Source organism: Fusarium keratoplasticum, chromosome 2, assembly GCF_025433545.1.
Source record: "Fusarium keratoplasticum isolate Fu6.1 chromosome 2, whole genome shotgun sequence".
Taxonomy (NCBI): Eukaryota; Fungi; Ascomycota; class Sordariomycetes; order Hypocreales; family Nectriaceae; genus Fusarium; species Fusarium keratoplasticum.
The window spans coordinates 13,556-29,404 of record NC_070530.1 but is presented as its reverse complement, the minus strand read 5'-3'; the positions used below and the strand labels follow the sequence as shown (position 1 = coordinate 29,404).

Here is a 15,849-nt window from a genome sequence, read left to right as displayed (position 1 = left end):
TTTGGTTTGGGCCGAGGGCTTGAGCAGAGAAGAGTCGACTACGTCGCGGGCAGTGTCTTGGTGGTTCGCTTGAGTCGTCGGGAGTGGTGAAGTTATCGTGGTCGAGGAGAATGGCTGAAAGTGATGTCCTGGGTGATGATGTCGACCAGATTTTATTTGGGGGTGGCCTTGGGCCTTCTTCTTCTGTTCGCAATGGCGGGGCACTTCCACGACTCGGCGGGCGGGCAGGAACCACCAGGCAGGTACGTATCTCCCGTTGGGTGCCCTGCCCTGCCATCTCGTGTGGTGCCGTGGGGGCGTTGTGGCTTGTGCAGCCACTTTTACCCGTATCCGCGGCTGAGTAATCTCACCCATCCGGGGGCGATGCAAAACTGAGGCGCTTGATTGGCTTCTTTGTGCGTCTTGCCATTCAAAGAGTCACCGGCCAGAAAAACGCCGGAGTTGGCGAGATTGGCCTGGACCTTTATCCCTGAGTCATTATGATGCGAGTGGTGAAGCTCTATCACAAAGACAGACACAGAAAGGAGTCAAAAGGAGGTTTCCAAGTGTGCCTTGTCTTGATGATTCACATGGATATTTCCGCCTCAGGCATGACTCTTTGTGCAAGGCACTCTTTGCATGCTCTGGATATCTCACTCGATTATCTTTATGGTCAGCGGATTGCACTCTTCACCAGTCCCATCACACTGCATGAACAATTCGGCTTTGTTTTATCTGGCGCTCATGGAGCAACCAGTCTGTTTTTTTAAGCCATCAGCGCAAGCTGTGGTGTAGGAATTCCTAGTATAAAAACATACTCCTCCCGACCAGCTGTGAAGTGCCATGTGGACGCCAAAGGGCCCACCAACACGAAATGTCCTTCACTCCCCAGCAACTATAGTGCTCCTATCCTTTACTTCCATCTCCCAATAGGTCATGAATATCCTCGGAGCACTTGCTCAATGACCTCTGCTGAACCCACGGGCAAACCCAGAGTCAAAGCATCCGACTCATCCAACTAAAATCACCCAGTATGCTCCCCTGTCCATATGCTGTCATTGCCGCCAAGGGGAATAAACAAAACCTGCAGCCCATCAATGCCGGTTACGCCGCTGCGCGCCTAAAACGCTGTCATCTGAAATCCTCATTGACTTTCCTCGTGCCGATGCATGCGCCTGCATTGCCATCCTGTCGTAGCTCACTCTTCTCCAACCGGGTAAAGGTGGTTTCCAATATCCTTGTTCATCCGGAACATGTCCACCCTGGCCTGCTTGAAGACTGCCTGCATCTTTTCGTCGCATATAATTTGGCGCTTGTCCTTGGGATCTTGAAGATCGTTTGCTTTGATGTGTTCCCAGAGCTTCTTGACAACTTGGGGTCGGGACAACTATGACATCCGTATTAGTCCACCTGAACATGTTTACCTGGGCGTCAACCCCGACACGATACATACCTGGGTTTCACCCACGAGCTCTGACAGAGTAGTGCTCAGGTTGAACGGCTTCTGGAAACCCCCGCCAGCCTTTCTCTTCTTGCCCACCTCGGCGTCCCCTGTGTCCAGGTCGCTGTCGTCATCGGCTTTGACCTTTCTGGCGCTCTTCTTGCGAGGCGCAGCCTTCTTCTTGGTAGGCTTTGCCTTGTCCCCTCCCCGGGTCTTGCGTCCTCTGGCTAGGCTGTTCTCCTGGGCTTGCAGCTGGGCGGCTAGGCGAGCGTCTGCGTCTTCAGCCGAGGATGATCGCTTGACCTTCTTTCGCGAGGGTTCGGGAGTCGCCGACTGTTCGGTCTCGCCAGCATCGGATGTGCCATTGGTGGCGTACGGCTCGACGGAGGAGGGGGGCACAATGCCGTTGTCGGCTCCAGAAACGGCGTCAAAACGATCCTCAATAAGGCGCTTGATGGCGTCCTATCGTGCCGGGTTAGCCAGACGGGATGAAAATGTGGTTGCAGGAGGCGGGAGCTAGCAAGCGCAACACTGGTAGAGAGGTTGCATACCTTCTGGTCGCTGAGATCCTGCCCGCCGAGGGCAGCCTGTAAACCCTGTCGAATCTTCTTTCGCGAGATGGTCTCGAGGTCGGCCGACTCAAGGATTTCATCAATGATGAACGTGTAGCGCTCACGCTCGTCGGGAGTCACTGGGAGTTGTGTATTTAGCATTTGATGCAGAGGGAGAGGGTCTGTGCCAAGGGGGTCGCCGGGCAACTTACAAGGAACACTCATGATGACTGGCTAACGAGATTCGCGGGAGACGGCTGCTGTAAATTGCTTCGGGTTGCACAAGGAAGGGAGGTTGACCCGGGAGCGGAGGCGGCTCGGATGAACTTGTCACGACGAGAGAGGGGGCTACCTCGAACGGCGGGGGTATGGCGCAAACAAACAGGAGGATCGATCGACGGGCAACAGCAGGCTGTAGACGGCAAGGGAGAGTCAAACGCGATCGCGGCAGAGGAGGAAGAATGCGCCGTGGTCGCCGATATCAAAGCATATCCCAGGGCAGCTGCGCAGGTTGCTTCTCGGGAGGGTCAGATACGATCGGAGGATTTCGCAGTCAACGCGGTTCAGAGGTGGTGGACGACGATGGTTGGTCGCGAAGGGTCCGCGGCCGGTCGATTGCACCGGACGAACCGCGGCATGAGAGAAGGGAACAGTGAAGACGGAAGGCGGCCGGTCGAGGTGAATGCGCGAGACGAAATTAACGAGAGGGATAGAAGAGTTGGGCTTGGAAAAGGCTGAGGGTGACGTTTTTGTCCGATGTTATGGCTGGGGCAAGTTGACGTCCACCCGAAATGGCAAGCCACCGATCCCCAGTCCGATGAGGCTGATGAGGCTGATGAGGCTCACCCGAGGTGTGGCTGAGCGGGGGCCAGGGGACAATGCAGCGAGGATGGCCAGTGGCGTTGGAGGAGACTTGGGGGTGTTAGCCCGATGGGGAAAAGCGTATTTCGGAAAGAGGGCGCCAATCGACAGAGGGGAGCTTCATCCAGATCACGATGGATGATGAAGCTTTATTCTGTGTTGTGTTTTTGGTCTGGTCAGAGTCGAGTCTTTCATCCTAACCACGTGATTCTTTTATTCGTGAAACATTATCATTCCCAGCACAATCAGCCTTTTTCATTTCCTTACAAAACCATGCCAAAGCCAGAGTAGGTCAGCCCGTAGGCGAATCAAGTCACACGGGCGTGCGCCAAGGAGGGCCCATACGTACCGTAAGCACTTAAAAAAAAAAGGCTCCAGGTCACCTATCTCCAGGTTGTTTTGCAAGCGAAATCCTCCCTGAGGACGGTATTCTCTTTAAACAATGCACTTGCTTCCAGCACGTCAAATATACGGGCAAGAATGTCTTATCTGTCTCAAGAGCGCCGAGTCTCCGGCTCCTCGGCTCGTTGCCCCGCGCGGCCGAGAGTTGTCCCGTGATATCCGTGCCGCAGAGGAGAGTTGAGCCTTCAACCATCAAGACTGTCTCAGGAATACCACCAACCATTGATCAACGTTTCAAAAATGGCGCCCCTTCCAATAATGAATCCAATCAACGCCCTCAGCCAAGCGTTTCCGCCAAAACCACACTTCACAGAGTCTTCAGTGCCTGATCTGACTGGCCGTGTCGCCCTCGTGACGGGCGCCAACACCGGCGTCGGCCGTGAGGTTGCACAGGTGCTCTACAACAAGAACGCCACTGTCTGGGTCGCCAGTCGCAGCGAGGAAAAAGGTCGGGCCGCCATCGAGACCATTAAGCAGCAGCATCCGTCGTCCAGCGGCGCACTGAAGCTGCTCAAGCTTGACCTGGCTGACCTGACCACTATTGGTGCCTCGGCAAAGCAGTTCCTTGGAGCTGAGACCAGGCTTGATCTCCTGTTTAACAATGCAGGCGTTATGACGCCCCCCGAGGGCTCAAAGACGAAGCAGGGATATGAGCTTCAGCTGGGGACGAATTGCGTCGGCCACTTTCTCTTTACCAAGCACCTCACGCCTCTTCTTCAGGCCACAGCCAAGACAGCGCCGAAAGACTCTGTCCGTGTCATCTGGGTGTCCAGCTCAGCTGCCGATGCATTTTCACCCACAAACGGCTTTGACCCCGATAACCTCGATTATAATAAGCCGCGCACGATCTTGCACAAGTACGGTGTTAGCAAGGCTGGCAATTATTACCATAATGCCGAATTTGCCAGGAGGTACAAAGAGGACGGGATTGTGAGCGTGGTAAGTCTCTTCATTGCCCTCATCCAGCCAGTTGCTAATATACAAAGGCGCTCAACCCCGGCAACTTACACAGCGAGCTTGACCGTACCTCAGCCTGGTGGTTATACTACCCCCGAGTCGTAACTTGCTACCCCCCTATTAATGGAGCTTATACCGAGCTCTTTGCTGCATTTTCCCCTGATATCACAATCGAAAAATCAGGAATCTGGGGTAAGTGACCCAACTCCCCGTCGGGGGCACGGTTTCTAATGGCGTCTAGTTGTCCCTTGGGGTCGATTTATGCCCATCCGCTCAGACCTACAGGCTGGCGCCTTGCTAGAATCCGAGGGCGGAACGGGAATGGCAGAGAAGTTTTGGGTGTGGTCGGAAGAACAGGTAAAGCCATATCTGTAAGCTGCAGGATTTTGATCATGACTTGAGCTAAGGCCGAGACAAAGATCAAAGGCTTCAAGATATGCTTGCTTCGTTTAATAGTATGAGTTCTGCCAGCGTCTATAGAATATGGCTTTGCTTCAGGCCACTGATTATCTTTCGCCGACACCAAACAGACATGGTTTACAACTGTTCGTTCCTTGAGACGTCGCTCCCAGCTTTGCCCCCCTCCTCAACAACAGGCACCACTGCCACTCGACAACACACAATGAAGACTCGTTTGACATTCAGGCGATTTGCCCCGTTTGGAGCCCCGCATCTTGATTGCTTAAGAGGCGAGTTAGGGATTTAAGGTTCATCTCCTTTAAGGTGGAATAACCATACTAAACTACAGATCTCAAGAATGAATAACTCGCTAACCAAGCGTCTGTCCATGATCACAGACATTCTTAATGTCAACATAGTTCTCTGCACTTCGACGTGTTTCTAGCTTCCCTCCCCAGGCAGGTATCACAAGCTCGTCGCAAACTTCCCTTCCCTTCCCTACCTTTCCTTTGCATCGCACTTCTTTACTTGCAGCTTTCGCAAGGTCACCTTCTATCCCTTTACCTCCACGCTGAGGTCGTTCTTCGTCCGACACGGCGGCTCTTCTTTATCCCTCAAAGCAGCCCTTCCTTCTTCATCCCTCCGAGCAGCGCTTCCGTGTCCCACCGAGCAGTCCTTCTCTATCTCGCACAGCAATCATTCTTCGTCTCTCCGAGCAGGCCTTCCTTTTTCACCTCGCAACGACTCTTTTGCATTCCTCTCAGTAGCTCTCTACCTCTTACGCAAGGTTTCTTACAGTATGTTCTTCCATCTTCTATTATCCTCTGTTTGGTCGAGTGCTAACGTTTTGTTAAGCCTCTGAAGACAAATCCACGTCACTCTTGAACTGCACGTCAGGTTGATGAGCTTGACTGTTACTCTGTGACGCAAGTAAGGACATATTCCCAGAGCCTTCACGTCTTACTAACCTCTGCTCTGGGACAGATTACTAGCAACTCCACTCGCGGCCAGGCTTATTCTATCCAAGTCTTGATCCTACATTACAGGTAGTTACTTCCCGTGTGCCTATAACTTTGCAGTAATAGCAACTAACACTTCCTTCGTAACTAGCCTTCCCACCAGACTGTGACTACCTTGATTCAGCGACAGCGTAACGACCATGCCGACCCACGAGGAACAAGCGTTGCAGGCACTGCAGCCCCAGGTAGTCGAGCGTTCCATCACCAGGACCCAAGCTCTCGAGCGCGTTGGCGATCTTGTCAACCAAGTTCGAAACCCCGCCTTTACCCAGTCGTTTTTGAAGGGTCCGATGTGAGAGTGGCTCAGCGAGCCAGTCATCCGGGTCTTGCCGATGGATCTGAAGAAGAAGGTGTTGCTTTACTGTTGTGATTACCTGCGGGATTGGGAGGACAAATCAAGGAGCACTACTACGACGAGAGAGATGAGTATACCTGGGAAGAGACTGTTCAGGTGGAGCAGGATGTCTCTTTCATCGTTCAAGGGTTTAGCACTTCCCTGGCCCAGCAACGCGAGACCCTTGCCCAGGAGATGGCTCAGCAGCGCTGGGCTTTTGCCCAGGCGATGGAACGGCAACGCTGACACAAAAGATTTGGAAGCACTGCGAGAATGGCTCCTGGACACCGAGTCTAATATTCCACCTGTCCTTCGCATGGCGATGCAGGCCAAGTGCAGCTGGGACACGTATGAGCGACTGGTTGGGATGGAGAACGCGCGTAACTAATCCGACGGGATGTACTGCGACGTGGGATTGACATGCGCCTTCCCCTTCCTTTTTTTCCTCCTCCATCTTTTCCCCTCTGGTATTTAAAACCATCGCCTTCCTCTCTTCTCAGCGCATTCAGCTGTGCAGGGGTATGGAACGGCATGTCGGCTACGATTGACTTCGCTCTGCTGACCTTTTCTTTCTTGTTACAATGAGCAATCACGGCGTTATATGCTCATACTCGGACTGCGAAATACGGAATACGGAATATAGGCAGGGCTATCACGGATGATTTACGACACAGGCACTATGGGAAAGGTATGGGAAGGGAGAACTTCCACGGCTTATGACCTTTGGCAATTATGGAATTATTACTTGATAGACCACTGTGTTTCTTTCTATAATGTGCACGCTCCTAGTGATTGTACTGTGACCCTCCTCCTGCGTGATTCTCGTCCTAGCCATTAGAGAACGTGGGGTTTCTTGGATATTAATTAAGGATACAAATCACTGTCTGCTGGGAATGGATCATGCTCATCTCATCAGTGTGGCCACGTCACTATCTATCTAGCTGAGGCCATTAACTACGTGTGGGGAGTACTGGTTTGATTCAGATCGTCCTTCTATGTTGCAGTTGGGTGAAACTTTGGCGTCTTGAAGCTTTTGAAGAATATCTCGGAGTTGACTCAAGGTGACTTGGTAATCCTGGCTCTGAGGCTGAGCGTCTTCCATGGTTTCCTTGACAGCTTGCCGAAATTGCTCGTCGAGGCTTCCCTTGGTCTCGGCTGCTTGGACCTGAATGGCATTCTGGATATCCAGACGCATGGCCTCTTTGAGGCCTGCGCGCTCGCGACTGATGGCCTCCTGGATGTTGGGAGGGGTTTCCTGTAGATCCGTGCTCTGGTGACGTTAGACATCTCCCATGGATGCCACGCTCCGTGCCATGAGTTCTGAGGCCCTTGCCTGGCTGCGAATCTCGGTTTGTAATTGAGTGGCCTGGTGGGAAAAGCTGTCGACGGCCCATGTCACTAAGTGGGATTCTCTACTGGGCCTTCTGGTGACGATAGGCTTGCTCCAACGACGTGATCCTTTTTTCAAGGCTATGAGCTGCTGTAGTGGCTTCCGGGTTGTGTTGGTTCCCCTTCCAGAGGCAAACGCTTTGCGATACTTCGGGCTGTTGACACGCTCCCGAGAGCGCTGGCACCAACTCGATCGCGTGGTGTCTTGCCCAAGAGAGGAGCTCCTGCTTGGCGGCAAGGGGGAGGACGCGAAGCACAACATCGCTGAGGTAGTTCTGTCTCGGTGCAACTCCGCTTGGTAAGTCGAACCGTCGCCCATCCTCTCATTCAAACCATACTAGGGTGTGAGAGCTTCTTGGTGATTAAGAAAACGAGACACGAAAATCTGCTTGCTCGCGCTGGCATCGTCGGGCGTGCTTCCTTCATCGAAGGTTTGGACAGCAGCGTCAGATTGGTCTACCATGTCTTGTTGCCGGACCGAGGTGGGGATGCCGTTCTACGCTGAAAGGCCCAAGGTACGCTCCGACAGCAGCTGAATATTCGTTCTCCGCGGGGCTTGGAGCATCGACCATCCAAATGTCGTTGGAATTGTTGAGGGTAGTGTCCGAGAGGCTGTTGCCGACTACGATGAGGAAGGGGCTCTTTGTCTGCTCGTATACCTGGATGGCAAAACGAAGCCATGGCATGGGCTTGTGAACTGGCATGGAAGAGCCGGCTGGAGACGTGATCTTCGGAGCCAACCCGACGCAAACCCCGACCGATTTCAAGGCTGCTTTCGTCCAGCATGTGCTCTCGAAGACTGTCGCCCGGGGATCAAACCCTTTCCACTTTACCATAGCGGCCCTGACTCTTCTCATCCTTGTCCCCTCCGCCGGGGCTTTTATTATCACCCCTTAGAAGAGCGAGCTCCTTCAGCATAGTGTTGTTGTAGAGGATTTTAAAGATGAGACGGCAAGCCTCTTCGAAGACATTGAGGTTCTTCAGGGAACTCTGCGGGCCTTGGCTAAGGAATGGCAAGAGTCGAAGAGAGATTCCCGGCGTGAAGGAACAACTGTTCTTCGGGGATTTGGCTTGTCGATTAAAAGCGCGAGGATCGCTCGTCGTTACCTGGCGGAAAGGCATCAGCTAGACATGACCATCACTAGAATCCAAGATGCCGCAGGGGTTGCTGACCCAAAGTAGCCAACAAATGGAGGCTTGAAGCCCGCCCTCCGCCGAATCATGCTTCTCTTATCGCAGGTAGGTGGACCCCCTTTCGAGTTTACGCTTGAGGTGGAAAGTGCCGCAGAGAACGACGAGATCCTGGGGGCTTGCGAGAACCTCAAGCTACAAGAAGAATGGTTTGGTCATTTTGACGCCACCTCGACAACGGAAGACGGACTTGACGATGTTGTAGACTAATATTACGGTGGGAAGAGAGGACGCAAGGCTAAAAGATCTTCACGACGCAGTCGCAAACGCCACACTGCAGCTGATTAGAATGCCTTCGACTTGATAGATATTGAACTGATTCTACTTGGTGAGACTGCTCATACACTCAGGAGACCGCCTGTAACTAACATATCTTATTAATTAGGGTTGCTCACGCTGGAGGAGACTGAAGAGATATCTTGATCTAGTGTCTGTAGATATCTGTAAGGATGTTGAACGGTAATTGGGGTTGTGGGCACAAGAAGGGAGCATTGTTCTTTTGATGGCGAAGAGAAAAGGTACATACATGGTAGCTGGGGCAGTGGAAGGAGGACATCCTGATGCATTCGTCTTGGCGGCCTCGCGGCCCTTCTTGCGTTCGAAGAGACTAGGGTCGCGACGAGTGCTTTATCGAGCCATGGTCTTCTCGGTAGCGATAGCATCGAAGGTGGCTTTGAGGAGGTGCTGCTTCATTTTGCAGGATATCCATGTTGAAGTGCCGACGGCAGAGAATGTGAATTACTTTGTCGAGAACTGGATGGAGAAAGGATTCGAGCAAGGTTTCGACCCGTTATGGGTGACCTTGGGCATTGGGATTTCGGCCCCATGGAGGTGGTAATAGAGTTACGGTAGCCGAGCCGTATCGAGCCTCACCCTCGCCGCTGAGGAAGACAGCGGCGACCTGGAAGATATCATTCGTAGATATGACGCCGCAGATGTTGAATGGTAGTAGACTAAAGTGGCTGGTCTTGTAGGTGCTGTCGTGAAGGAGAATGACGCTGAGATCATTCTTCGAGCCTTGCCTGACAATGTGATTGTGGTCACTCCTCAATCTCGCGAGAACCCAAGCAGGTTGAGAGCCAGGATTCCAGCTCAAGACAACATCATCTTCCCTCTACGTGGTGGCCTTAACGCGGTAGGTGGCGAAGGCCCTAAATCGGAGAATCAGTGATTATTTGTGTTTGGCCTTGTCTTCATCCACGCGGTCGAGCACCCTACCGGCCGGGGAGGACTTGATGACGAGCTTGTACGGGCAGGTAGCCAGTCACCTCCGTGCTCATTCCTCGCCGCTCACTCTCATCTTTGGCGCTGACACGTAGGTATGGCCGTTAAAGTATCGCAGCGTGAGGTGGTTCGGCCTTCTTTAGTATTTAGAGTCAGTGACACTCTGTAGGAGGGAGCGAGGGAATCAATGGCCTCCTTCGCCGCCTCAGAGGCCAGGGAGGAGCAGCTAGAAAGCGCCTCCATCGCGAGCGGGACATTGGTGGAGGTGTGCAGCCGCGATAGCCTCACTTCTGGTTGTGCATTTGCGATCACCCAAATGCCGGGTCACGTGCGTAAAAAGAGGCCAGCCCCATCTCGGTCCTAATGCATCTCTGCCGTCGGTATTAACGCGTTCTGTTTTACGAGCAAGACAAAACTAAGACATTGTCTCACTCTAAAAATACATACAACACTGCACCTGGTTTTCGTGATGAAGTAACTGGAGGTTGAGAAAGAAGAAGCAGCTCAGCAACCGTCTTATCGCTTATCTCTTATCGCCATCACAGCATCTGGCCAACACAGCGCTCATGATAGGGGGCAGCCGTTTCCACTTTTTCCACGACGCTTATCATGATTCAAGAACCATGACGTCGGCTCCGTCAGCAGGAATACGATCCAAACATGGGGAAAATAAATCAGCCATGACACTTTTCAGCTTCACATTGTATGTCGAAAGCAGCGCAACACAACTTTGAACCTGTCTTGTCACTGCTTCGGGTTGTGGGAAGTCACGGGTTTATTGCCTGCCGCTCCGGACATCGTTCGGCCCCACCCCCCACGCTTTTAGAGTTGTCCGCCCCCTGGCGGGCGACCTTGGAACCCCGGCATGATTTCTTCACCTTCGATCTTTCTCTCTCCTCGTCTTGTCTTGCACATCAGCAGTTTGCGCTTTGGGGTACATATGTCTTGATGTCTTTCATATTGCTTTCTTCTGCCTTATACCCATTCTTGGTTATATTCTCACCAGACGGACTCGTCCCTCCGATCCATCATCGCCCAACCTCCTGACTTCGTGTTCTGAGGTGATTGCGACATCTCCGAGTGTACGACTCTTTTCGACTCTTCCTCTGATAGAACCTACCGCTCAAGCTCTGTCGCAACGAACAGTCGAGATCTCCTTCACTCCCGCTCGATCCAGATAGCGCCGCATCGAACCCACCAGAGCTGTACGCCGTCGGCGACGTCATCGATTGTCTCGAAACAATCGCTTGGCGGTGTATCCGTGTGCGAGGTTGGCAATGCCATCCCGTTACCGCTCCGGTCGGCGAAGAATTGCTGTCACAGCATTCGTGGTAGTCGCACTCTTCTTCCTCAACCTCGGAGGATTCATTTCGCTCCCGTTGCACTTCGACGAAGCGAAGGCCGACCGCCCAAACCTTGCTGTCGCCCCGTCTTGCGCCTCGACCCTCGATCACCTCCGTCGCCCTGCCTACGGCCTCACAAGAAACATCGTGTATCAAAAGCGATGCATTAGGCCGGCCATCAACGCCAAGCTCGATAGCCAGGTTGTGTCGCAGAACCCCAATCCCCTCATCAAGCGCGGACAAGTCGTCCAGCTGGACCAGGCATGCGAGGGCTGGACCGAGTCAAGTTGCGAACCAATCACGCTCAATGTACCGCCGCCATACCCCGTCCAAGATTACTCTGGCTTCCTATTCGGTGTTGCCACCAACCTCGATCGCTTGAACGAGTCGCTGCCGCAGTTCGAGAGCTGGCTCGGAAACACACACGCTCGACTGTTGGCGGTGATTACGGACCCTGGCGACGAACCCAAATATGAAGTCTTGACGAGGCAGTTTCACGATCGCGGAGTCGAGCTGATTATCAAGAGCCCATGGAACGACAAAATCACCCCCAACGAGCAGCACTTTGCCATTGTACGTGAACTGCTCCGTTACGCGACCCCCGAGACGAAATGGACGGCAATTGTGGACGACGACACCTTCTTCCCTTCCCTCTACCCGATCAGTCAGATTCTTGGCAAATATAATCACAATCTGCCGGCATACGTGGGCGGCTTGTCGGAGAACCACGACGCCGTCAATCACCATGGATACATGGGCTTCGGGGGCGCAGGAATCTTCCTCAGCCCAGCACTTCTTCGCGAGCTAGACCCGCATCTCGAGGCATGTCTGACAGCGGAGCATGTGCCCCAGGGCGACGGTCTCCTCAAGCAGTGTATCTACAGCAAGACCAAGACAAAGCTCTCGGTCGTGAAAGGACTCCACCAGCTGGACATGGGCGGGGATATGAGTGGCTTCTACGAATCTGGTCGTCTTCCCATGAGTCTTCATCACTGGAAATCGTGGCACCAGGCCCCCGTCGACAAGATGGTCAAGGTTTCCGAGTTTTGTGGAAGTTGTTTCCTGCAGCGGTTCACGTTCGGGTCCGACACGGTCTTCACCAACGGCTACAGCATCGTCGAGTACTCCGCCGGGCTGGAGAGCGTTGATCTGAACAAGATGGAGGGCAGTTGGGAAGGGGCCGCAGGGTTTGAGTGGAGCATGGCTCCGATGCGATCTAAGATGGACCGTCGCCTTAAGAAGAGCTACCGTCTGATCGATTCAGAAAAGGTGGGAAAGAATCTGCGGCAGGTGTACGTCCACCGTGTAGAGGATGATATACCTGGACGTGATGAAAAGGTGGGGAATGCCAAGAAGGCTCCGCTGAAGATAAATGAGATGAAAGACGAGGTGATAGAGCTTTGGTGGGAGCTGTGATGGATTAGATTCAAGCTGATGATTGTCGAGAACGGATTGTATATATGATAGACGATACCAGCCATGTGGGATAAGCTAGATGGACACTTGCATTGGCCATATAATGTTAATGAACGTTTTCCTTATCTCGTCGCGGATATGAGAGTGGATGTGGTGCAGTGTACTAGCCCAATAGGTACCAGTACCACACCCCATGATCACGTCTATCATTGTCAAGGCCCTCATTCGGGATTGAGCGAGTGGCGTTCTCCGCGATACCGGAGTGCGGAGTAACCTGCGATTAATGGTCATAAAAGGGCAGCGTTCATATGTTGGAGTTGCTGCCAGAAGCTGTATTCCTGGTCGTCTTACCTCCATCACAACATCTCAAGATGAGCCTCAACCAAGAACTTGACCATGCCCTGCGGCCACTCATCCAGTCGATCGCTCTCCCCGTCGTTGCGTTCTTGACACTCTGGGCCTTGGGAGCTTTGGTCTGTTTTACACTACTTCTACTTGCTACGAACCCGTCTAACTGTGCTACAGACTAAGCAATGGATGTGCCGTCGGAGAAAACACTCGCAGTTGGTCAAGGCGGTCATTTCTCGGGAAGAGAAATTACACATCGAGTCTCTGTACGACTTTGACTGGAAGGGCTCTGAGAGACGAAAACTGCGCCCGTTTAAGCCTACGTATCACATCACAATGGGTATGTCTAACACTAGAGGATAAAGACGTCAGACTGCTGACGCTCTCGCAGCGATCAAGGCCGATACACCGTCGGAGCTCATCACCATCGATCAAGACTATCTGGACCGCATCAACCTTCGACGGGAACTCATCGCTCAGCATGGTTCTACTGTCCATGGCTGTATCCCCGAGGGCGACGCAGCCGTGCGAGAAGTCTACACGTACCTCTTATCTGAGTATCTACCAACTCGCTTTCCCACAATCTTCCAACTCTCCTCCGACAAGTCCGCGTGTAGAAATGTTGTCACGGGAATGTCTTTTCCAACCACGCCCATGGCCAATGCCGAGGTGGCCCTGCGCGCCCTGGGCGAGACAGTCGAGGAAGATTTCTTTCTTCTTCAGAAATTTCCCGATGGTCATAGATCTGTCGCATTCATGTGCTGTTTCCCTTCGGGCTTTGACCCATCTGCGAAGCTGGGGAAGACACTCCAGGAGATCCATGCACCAGTGCCGTCGTATGACCGAATTGGAGCTAGCATGGAGAGATTCTTTGGGAAGCTGGAGGTTGGCAAGGGAGTAAAGAGGACGAACGTGAGTTGCTCTTCACACAGATTGAGATTCTTATGTTGACATGGACGCAGTGGTCGGTTCAGACTCATATGGAGCTGTTTAACTCAAAGGGGAACCATATCACCGGAGACGACACGTACGAGGACGACCAAGAAGTGGACATTGAAAAGGTGCGGTTGATTTGTTTCGCTGCGAACACCGGAACTGATACTGGGCAGACATTTCTCCGCATTGAGCTACAGACTCTCACTCGCCTCCCCAATACGGGTGCCATCCTCTTCTCATTCAAGACGTACCTCTACCCCGTGCATCAGATTAAAGAGGAAGGCCTTGGGAACGCCTTTGCAGATGCCATCGAGGGCCTCGCCAAAGGGAATGCACCAGGGATGTGGAAGTACAAGAGTGCTGTGCGGTGGGGGAAGGGGGTGATAGATTATCTACGATCATGACTGGATCTTGGCCCATCTCACGAGGACAGGATTCCCCACACGGCATTGAGACAGTGGAGGGCGATGGGTATTGGGCCAAGAGACCTACCCCGCATTGCGCCGGGTTGAGCCTGGAGGCGGTTATCTCGTGCTCTCTTTTTAACTCCCGAATTGGGAAAGCCGGCCATTCTCATAGCGAACATGGAGAGGACAGTGATAAGGTCGGTAATTTTAGAACATAGGGGAATGCCGAGATAGCCATGAGACAAACTAGGGGGAATCCCATTGTTAAAAGGAGCAGTTAAACTGAGAGCAAGCAGTGTTAACCTCGGCACACCCGTCACTTGTGTAGCCCCGACCGCCCTCAGATCAATGATAACCGTAGAGAAATGTCACCTTGAACCTCCCGCTGTGGGACATAACCGTTGCGGTGTAGTTCTTGTGGATCGACACCCTCTCGTCGTCGAGGATCCCCATAGTAAACTCCCTGGTCTGTTGGTCGTATCCATCCTTGTCAGTCGGCTTCAGCGCTGGACTCTGGCTGTCTTTGATCGTTCTGCACTCTTCCGGCGCGATGGGGATGAGATTATTTGGGAAACCCGTGACCGGGGCCCCCGTGTCTTCGGACTGGAAGAGGACAGCTCCGTCGTTGCCTGGATGATGTTAGATCCCGGTCTGACTTCCAGCACAGCGTTTCGAGACACCTTCAATGACAGAAACTCCCCCATACGCTCGTGGGTAGTTGTCCCAGTTGATCTCTGTCCAAGTGCCCAGATTGTGAGCTCGACTGTCGAAGTTAACAATAGAGCCGCGGACGATTCTTCCTGAAAAAGAGCGACAAGACATGGGAACGTTAATAAACACAGCGGTGTTAGATGGGATCTGCTGGGATCATTAGCTCTAGGCCCTGTGTCAGGCAGAATAACTTGCATTCATCGCCCGGTACGGCTTAAAGTCGATGCCATTCTGGTATATCATGAACCAGCGTAGAGAAGCGTCGCCGTAAACGGTCTCGAGGATAATGCCAGGCTGGCAGAAATCTTGATCGCCGAAGAATGGGTCTGGAAAGAAGCATGAGCTGGTGATGCACTTTGCGTCCAAGTGGCAGTCTCACACCTTGAACAAGGGTATAGTCGCCTTGAGCAGGATCTCCACAGAATGTCGCCGGGCGCTCTTTGGGCTGAGACCCAAGGGCAACGCGTGTGATAAATATCAAGAGAGCCAAGTGAATCTTCATCTTCTGCAACATCAAGTGCCCAGTGGTGATGTGTCGGATGAGGACAAAGGCGTGATAAAGGCTGACAGCCCCAGGCAGGTGCCGCCCTTTACAACTCCCCGTCCGCATGTCCTCGTTTCTAAGGAGGATAAGGCAAGCGAGGGTACCACCATTTGTTCAGATCCCGTCATGCCCTTCTTTGGCAAATTCCGAGTTGTTTGTCCCACTTGACATCACACGAAAGGCAAACAGGCCAAGGTACCCCCGAGCCCGGACTTGAACAGCCTACAAATGAAGCATAGACCCTAGTGAACAGAGTCTTACGTCTCAAACATATCTGCGATATGCCTTCCCGACATTGGGCCTTGACAAAGATACGCAAGAACCATGACCGCTCAATTGGAGACTCAGCATTGGCAATTTGAGGGTGGGGCCCTTCCGCAAGGAGTTTTCGGAGCAT

General features: G+C 52.9%; 5 protein-coding genes across 5 annotated transcripts; 3 read left to right on the top strand and 2 right to left on the bottom strand.

The window, feature by feature from the left end:
* Positions 1-1,177: 1,177 nt before the first annotated feature.
* NCS57_00192300 (SWIB/MDM2 domain-containing protein) lies at positions 1,178-2,196 on the bottom strand (the record flags this gene model as incomplete). The annotated part of the gene is made up of 4 exons (XM_053051970.1): positions 1,178-1,366; positions 1,433-1,882; positions 1,972-2,111; positions 2,184-2,196. 4 exons carry the CDS (start codon positions 2,194-2,196, stop codon positions 1,178-1,180), a joined length of 792 nt encoding a protein of 263 aa, XP_052917216.1.
* A 1,278-nt stretch (positions 2,197-3,474) lies between these two features.
* NCS57_00192200 (uncharacterized protein) lies at positions 3,475-4,566 on the top strand (the record flags this gene model as incomplete). Its single annotated transcript, XM_053051969.1, has 3 exons — positions 3,475-4,173; positions 4,221-4,383; positions 4,433-4,566. The coding sequence occupies 3 exons, from the start codon at positions 3,475-3,477 to the stop codon at positions 4,564-4,566; spliced, it is 996 nt and encodes a 331-aa protein (XP_052917215.1).
* Positions 4,567-11,024: 6,458 nt separating this feature from the next.
* NCS57_00192100 (uncharacterized protein) lies at positions 11,025-12,506 on the top strand (the record flags this gene model as incomplete). The annotated part of the gene is made up of 1 exon (XM_053051968.1): positions 11,025-12,506. One exon carries the CDS (start codon positions 11,025-11,027, stop codon positions 12,504-12,506), a length of 1,482 nt encoding a protein of 493 aa, XP_052917214.1.
* Positions 12,507-12,877: 371 nt separating this feature from the next.
* NCS57_00192000 (uncharacterized protein) lies at positions 12,878-14,194 on the top strand (the record flags this gene model as incomplete). The annotated part of the gene is made up of 5 exons (XM_053051967.1): positions 12,878-12,979; positions 13,032-13,194; positions 13,246-13,766; positions 13,817-13,915; positions 13,964-14,194. 5 exons carry the CDS (start codon positions 12,878-12,880, stop codon positions 14,192-14,194), a joined length of 1,116 nt encoding a protein of 371 aa, XP_052917213.1.
* A 348-nt stretch (positions 14,195-14,542) lies between these two features.
* On the bottom strand, positions 14,543-15,410 carry NCS57_00191900 (uncharacterized protein; the record flags this gene model as incomplete). The annotated part of the gene is made up of 4 exons (XM_053051966.1): positions 14,543-14,826; positions 14,878-14,960; positions 15,120-15,234; positions 15,290-15,410. The coding sequence occupies 4 exons, from the start codon at positions 15,408-15,410 to the stop codon at positions 14,543-14,545; spliced, it is 603 nt and encodes a 200-aa protein (XP_052917212.1).
* Between the last annotated feature and the right edge of the window lie 439 nt (positions 15,411-15,849).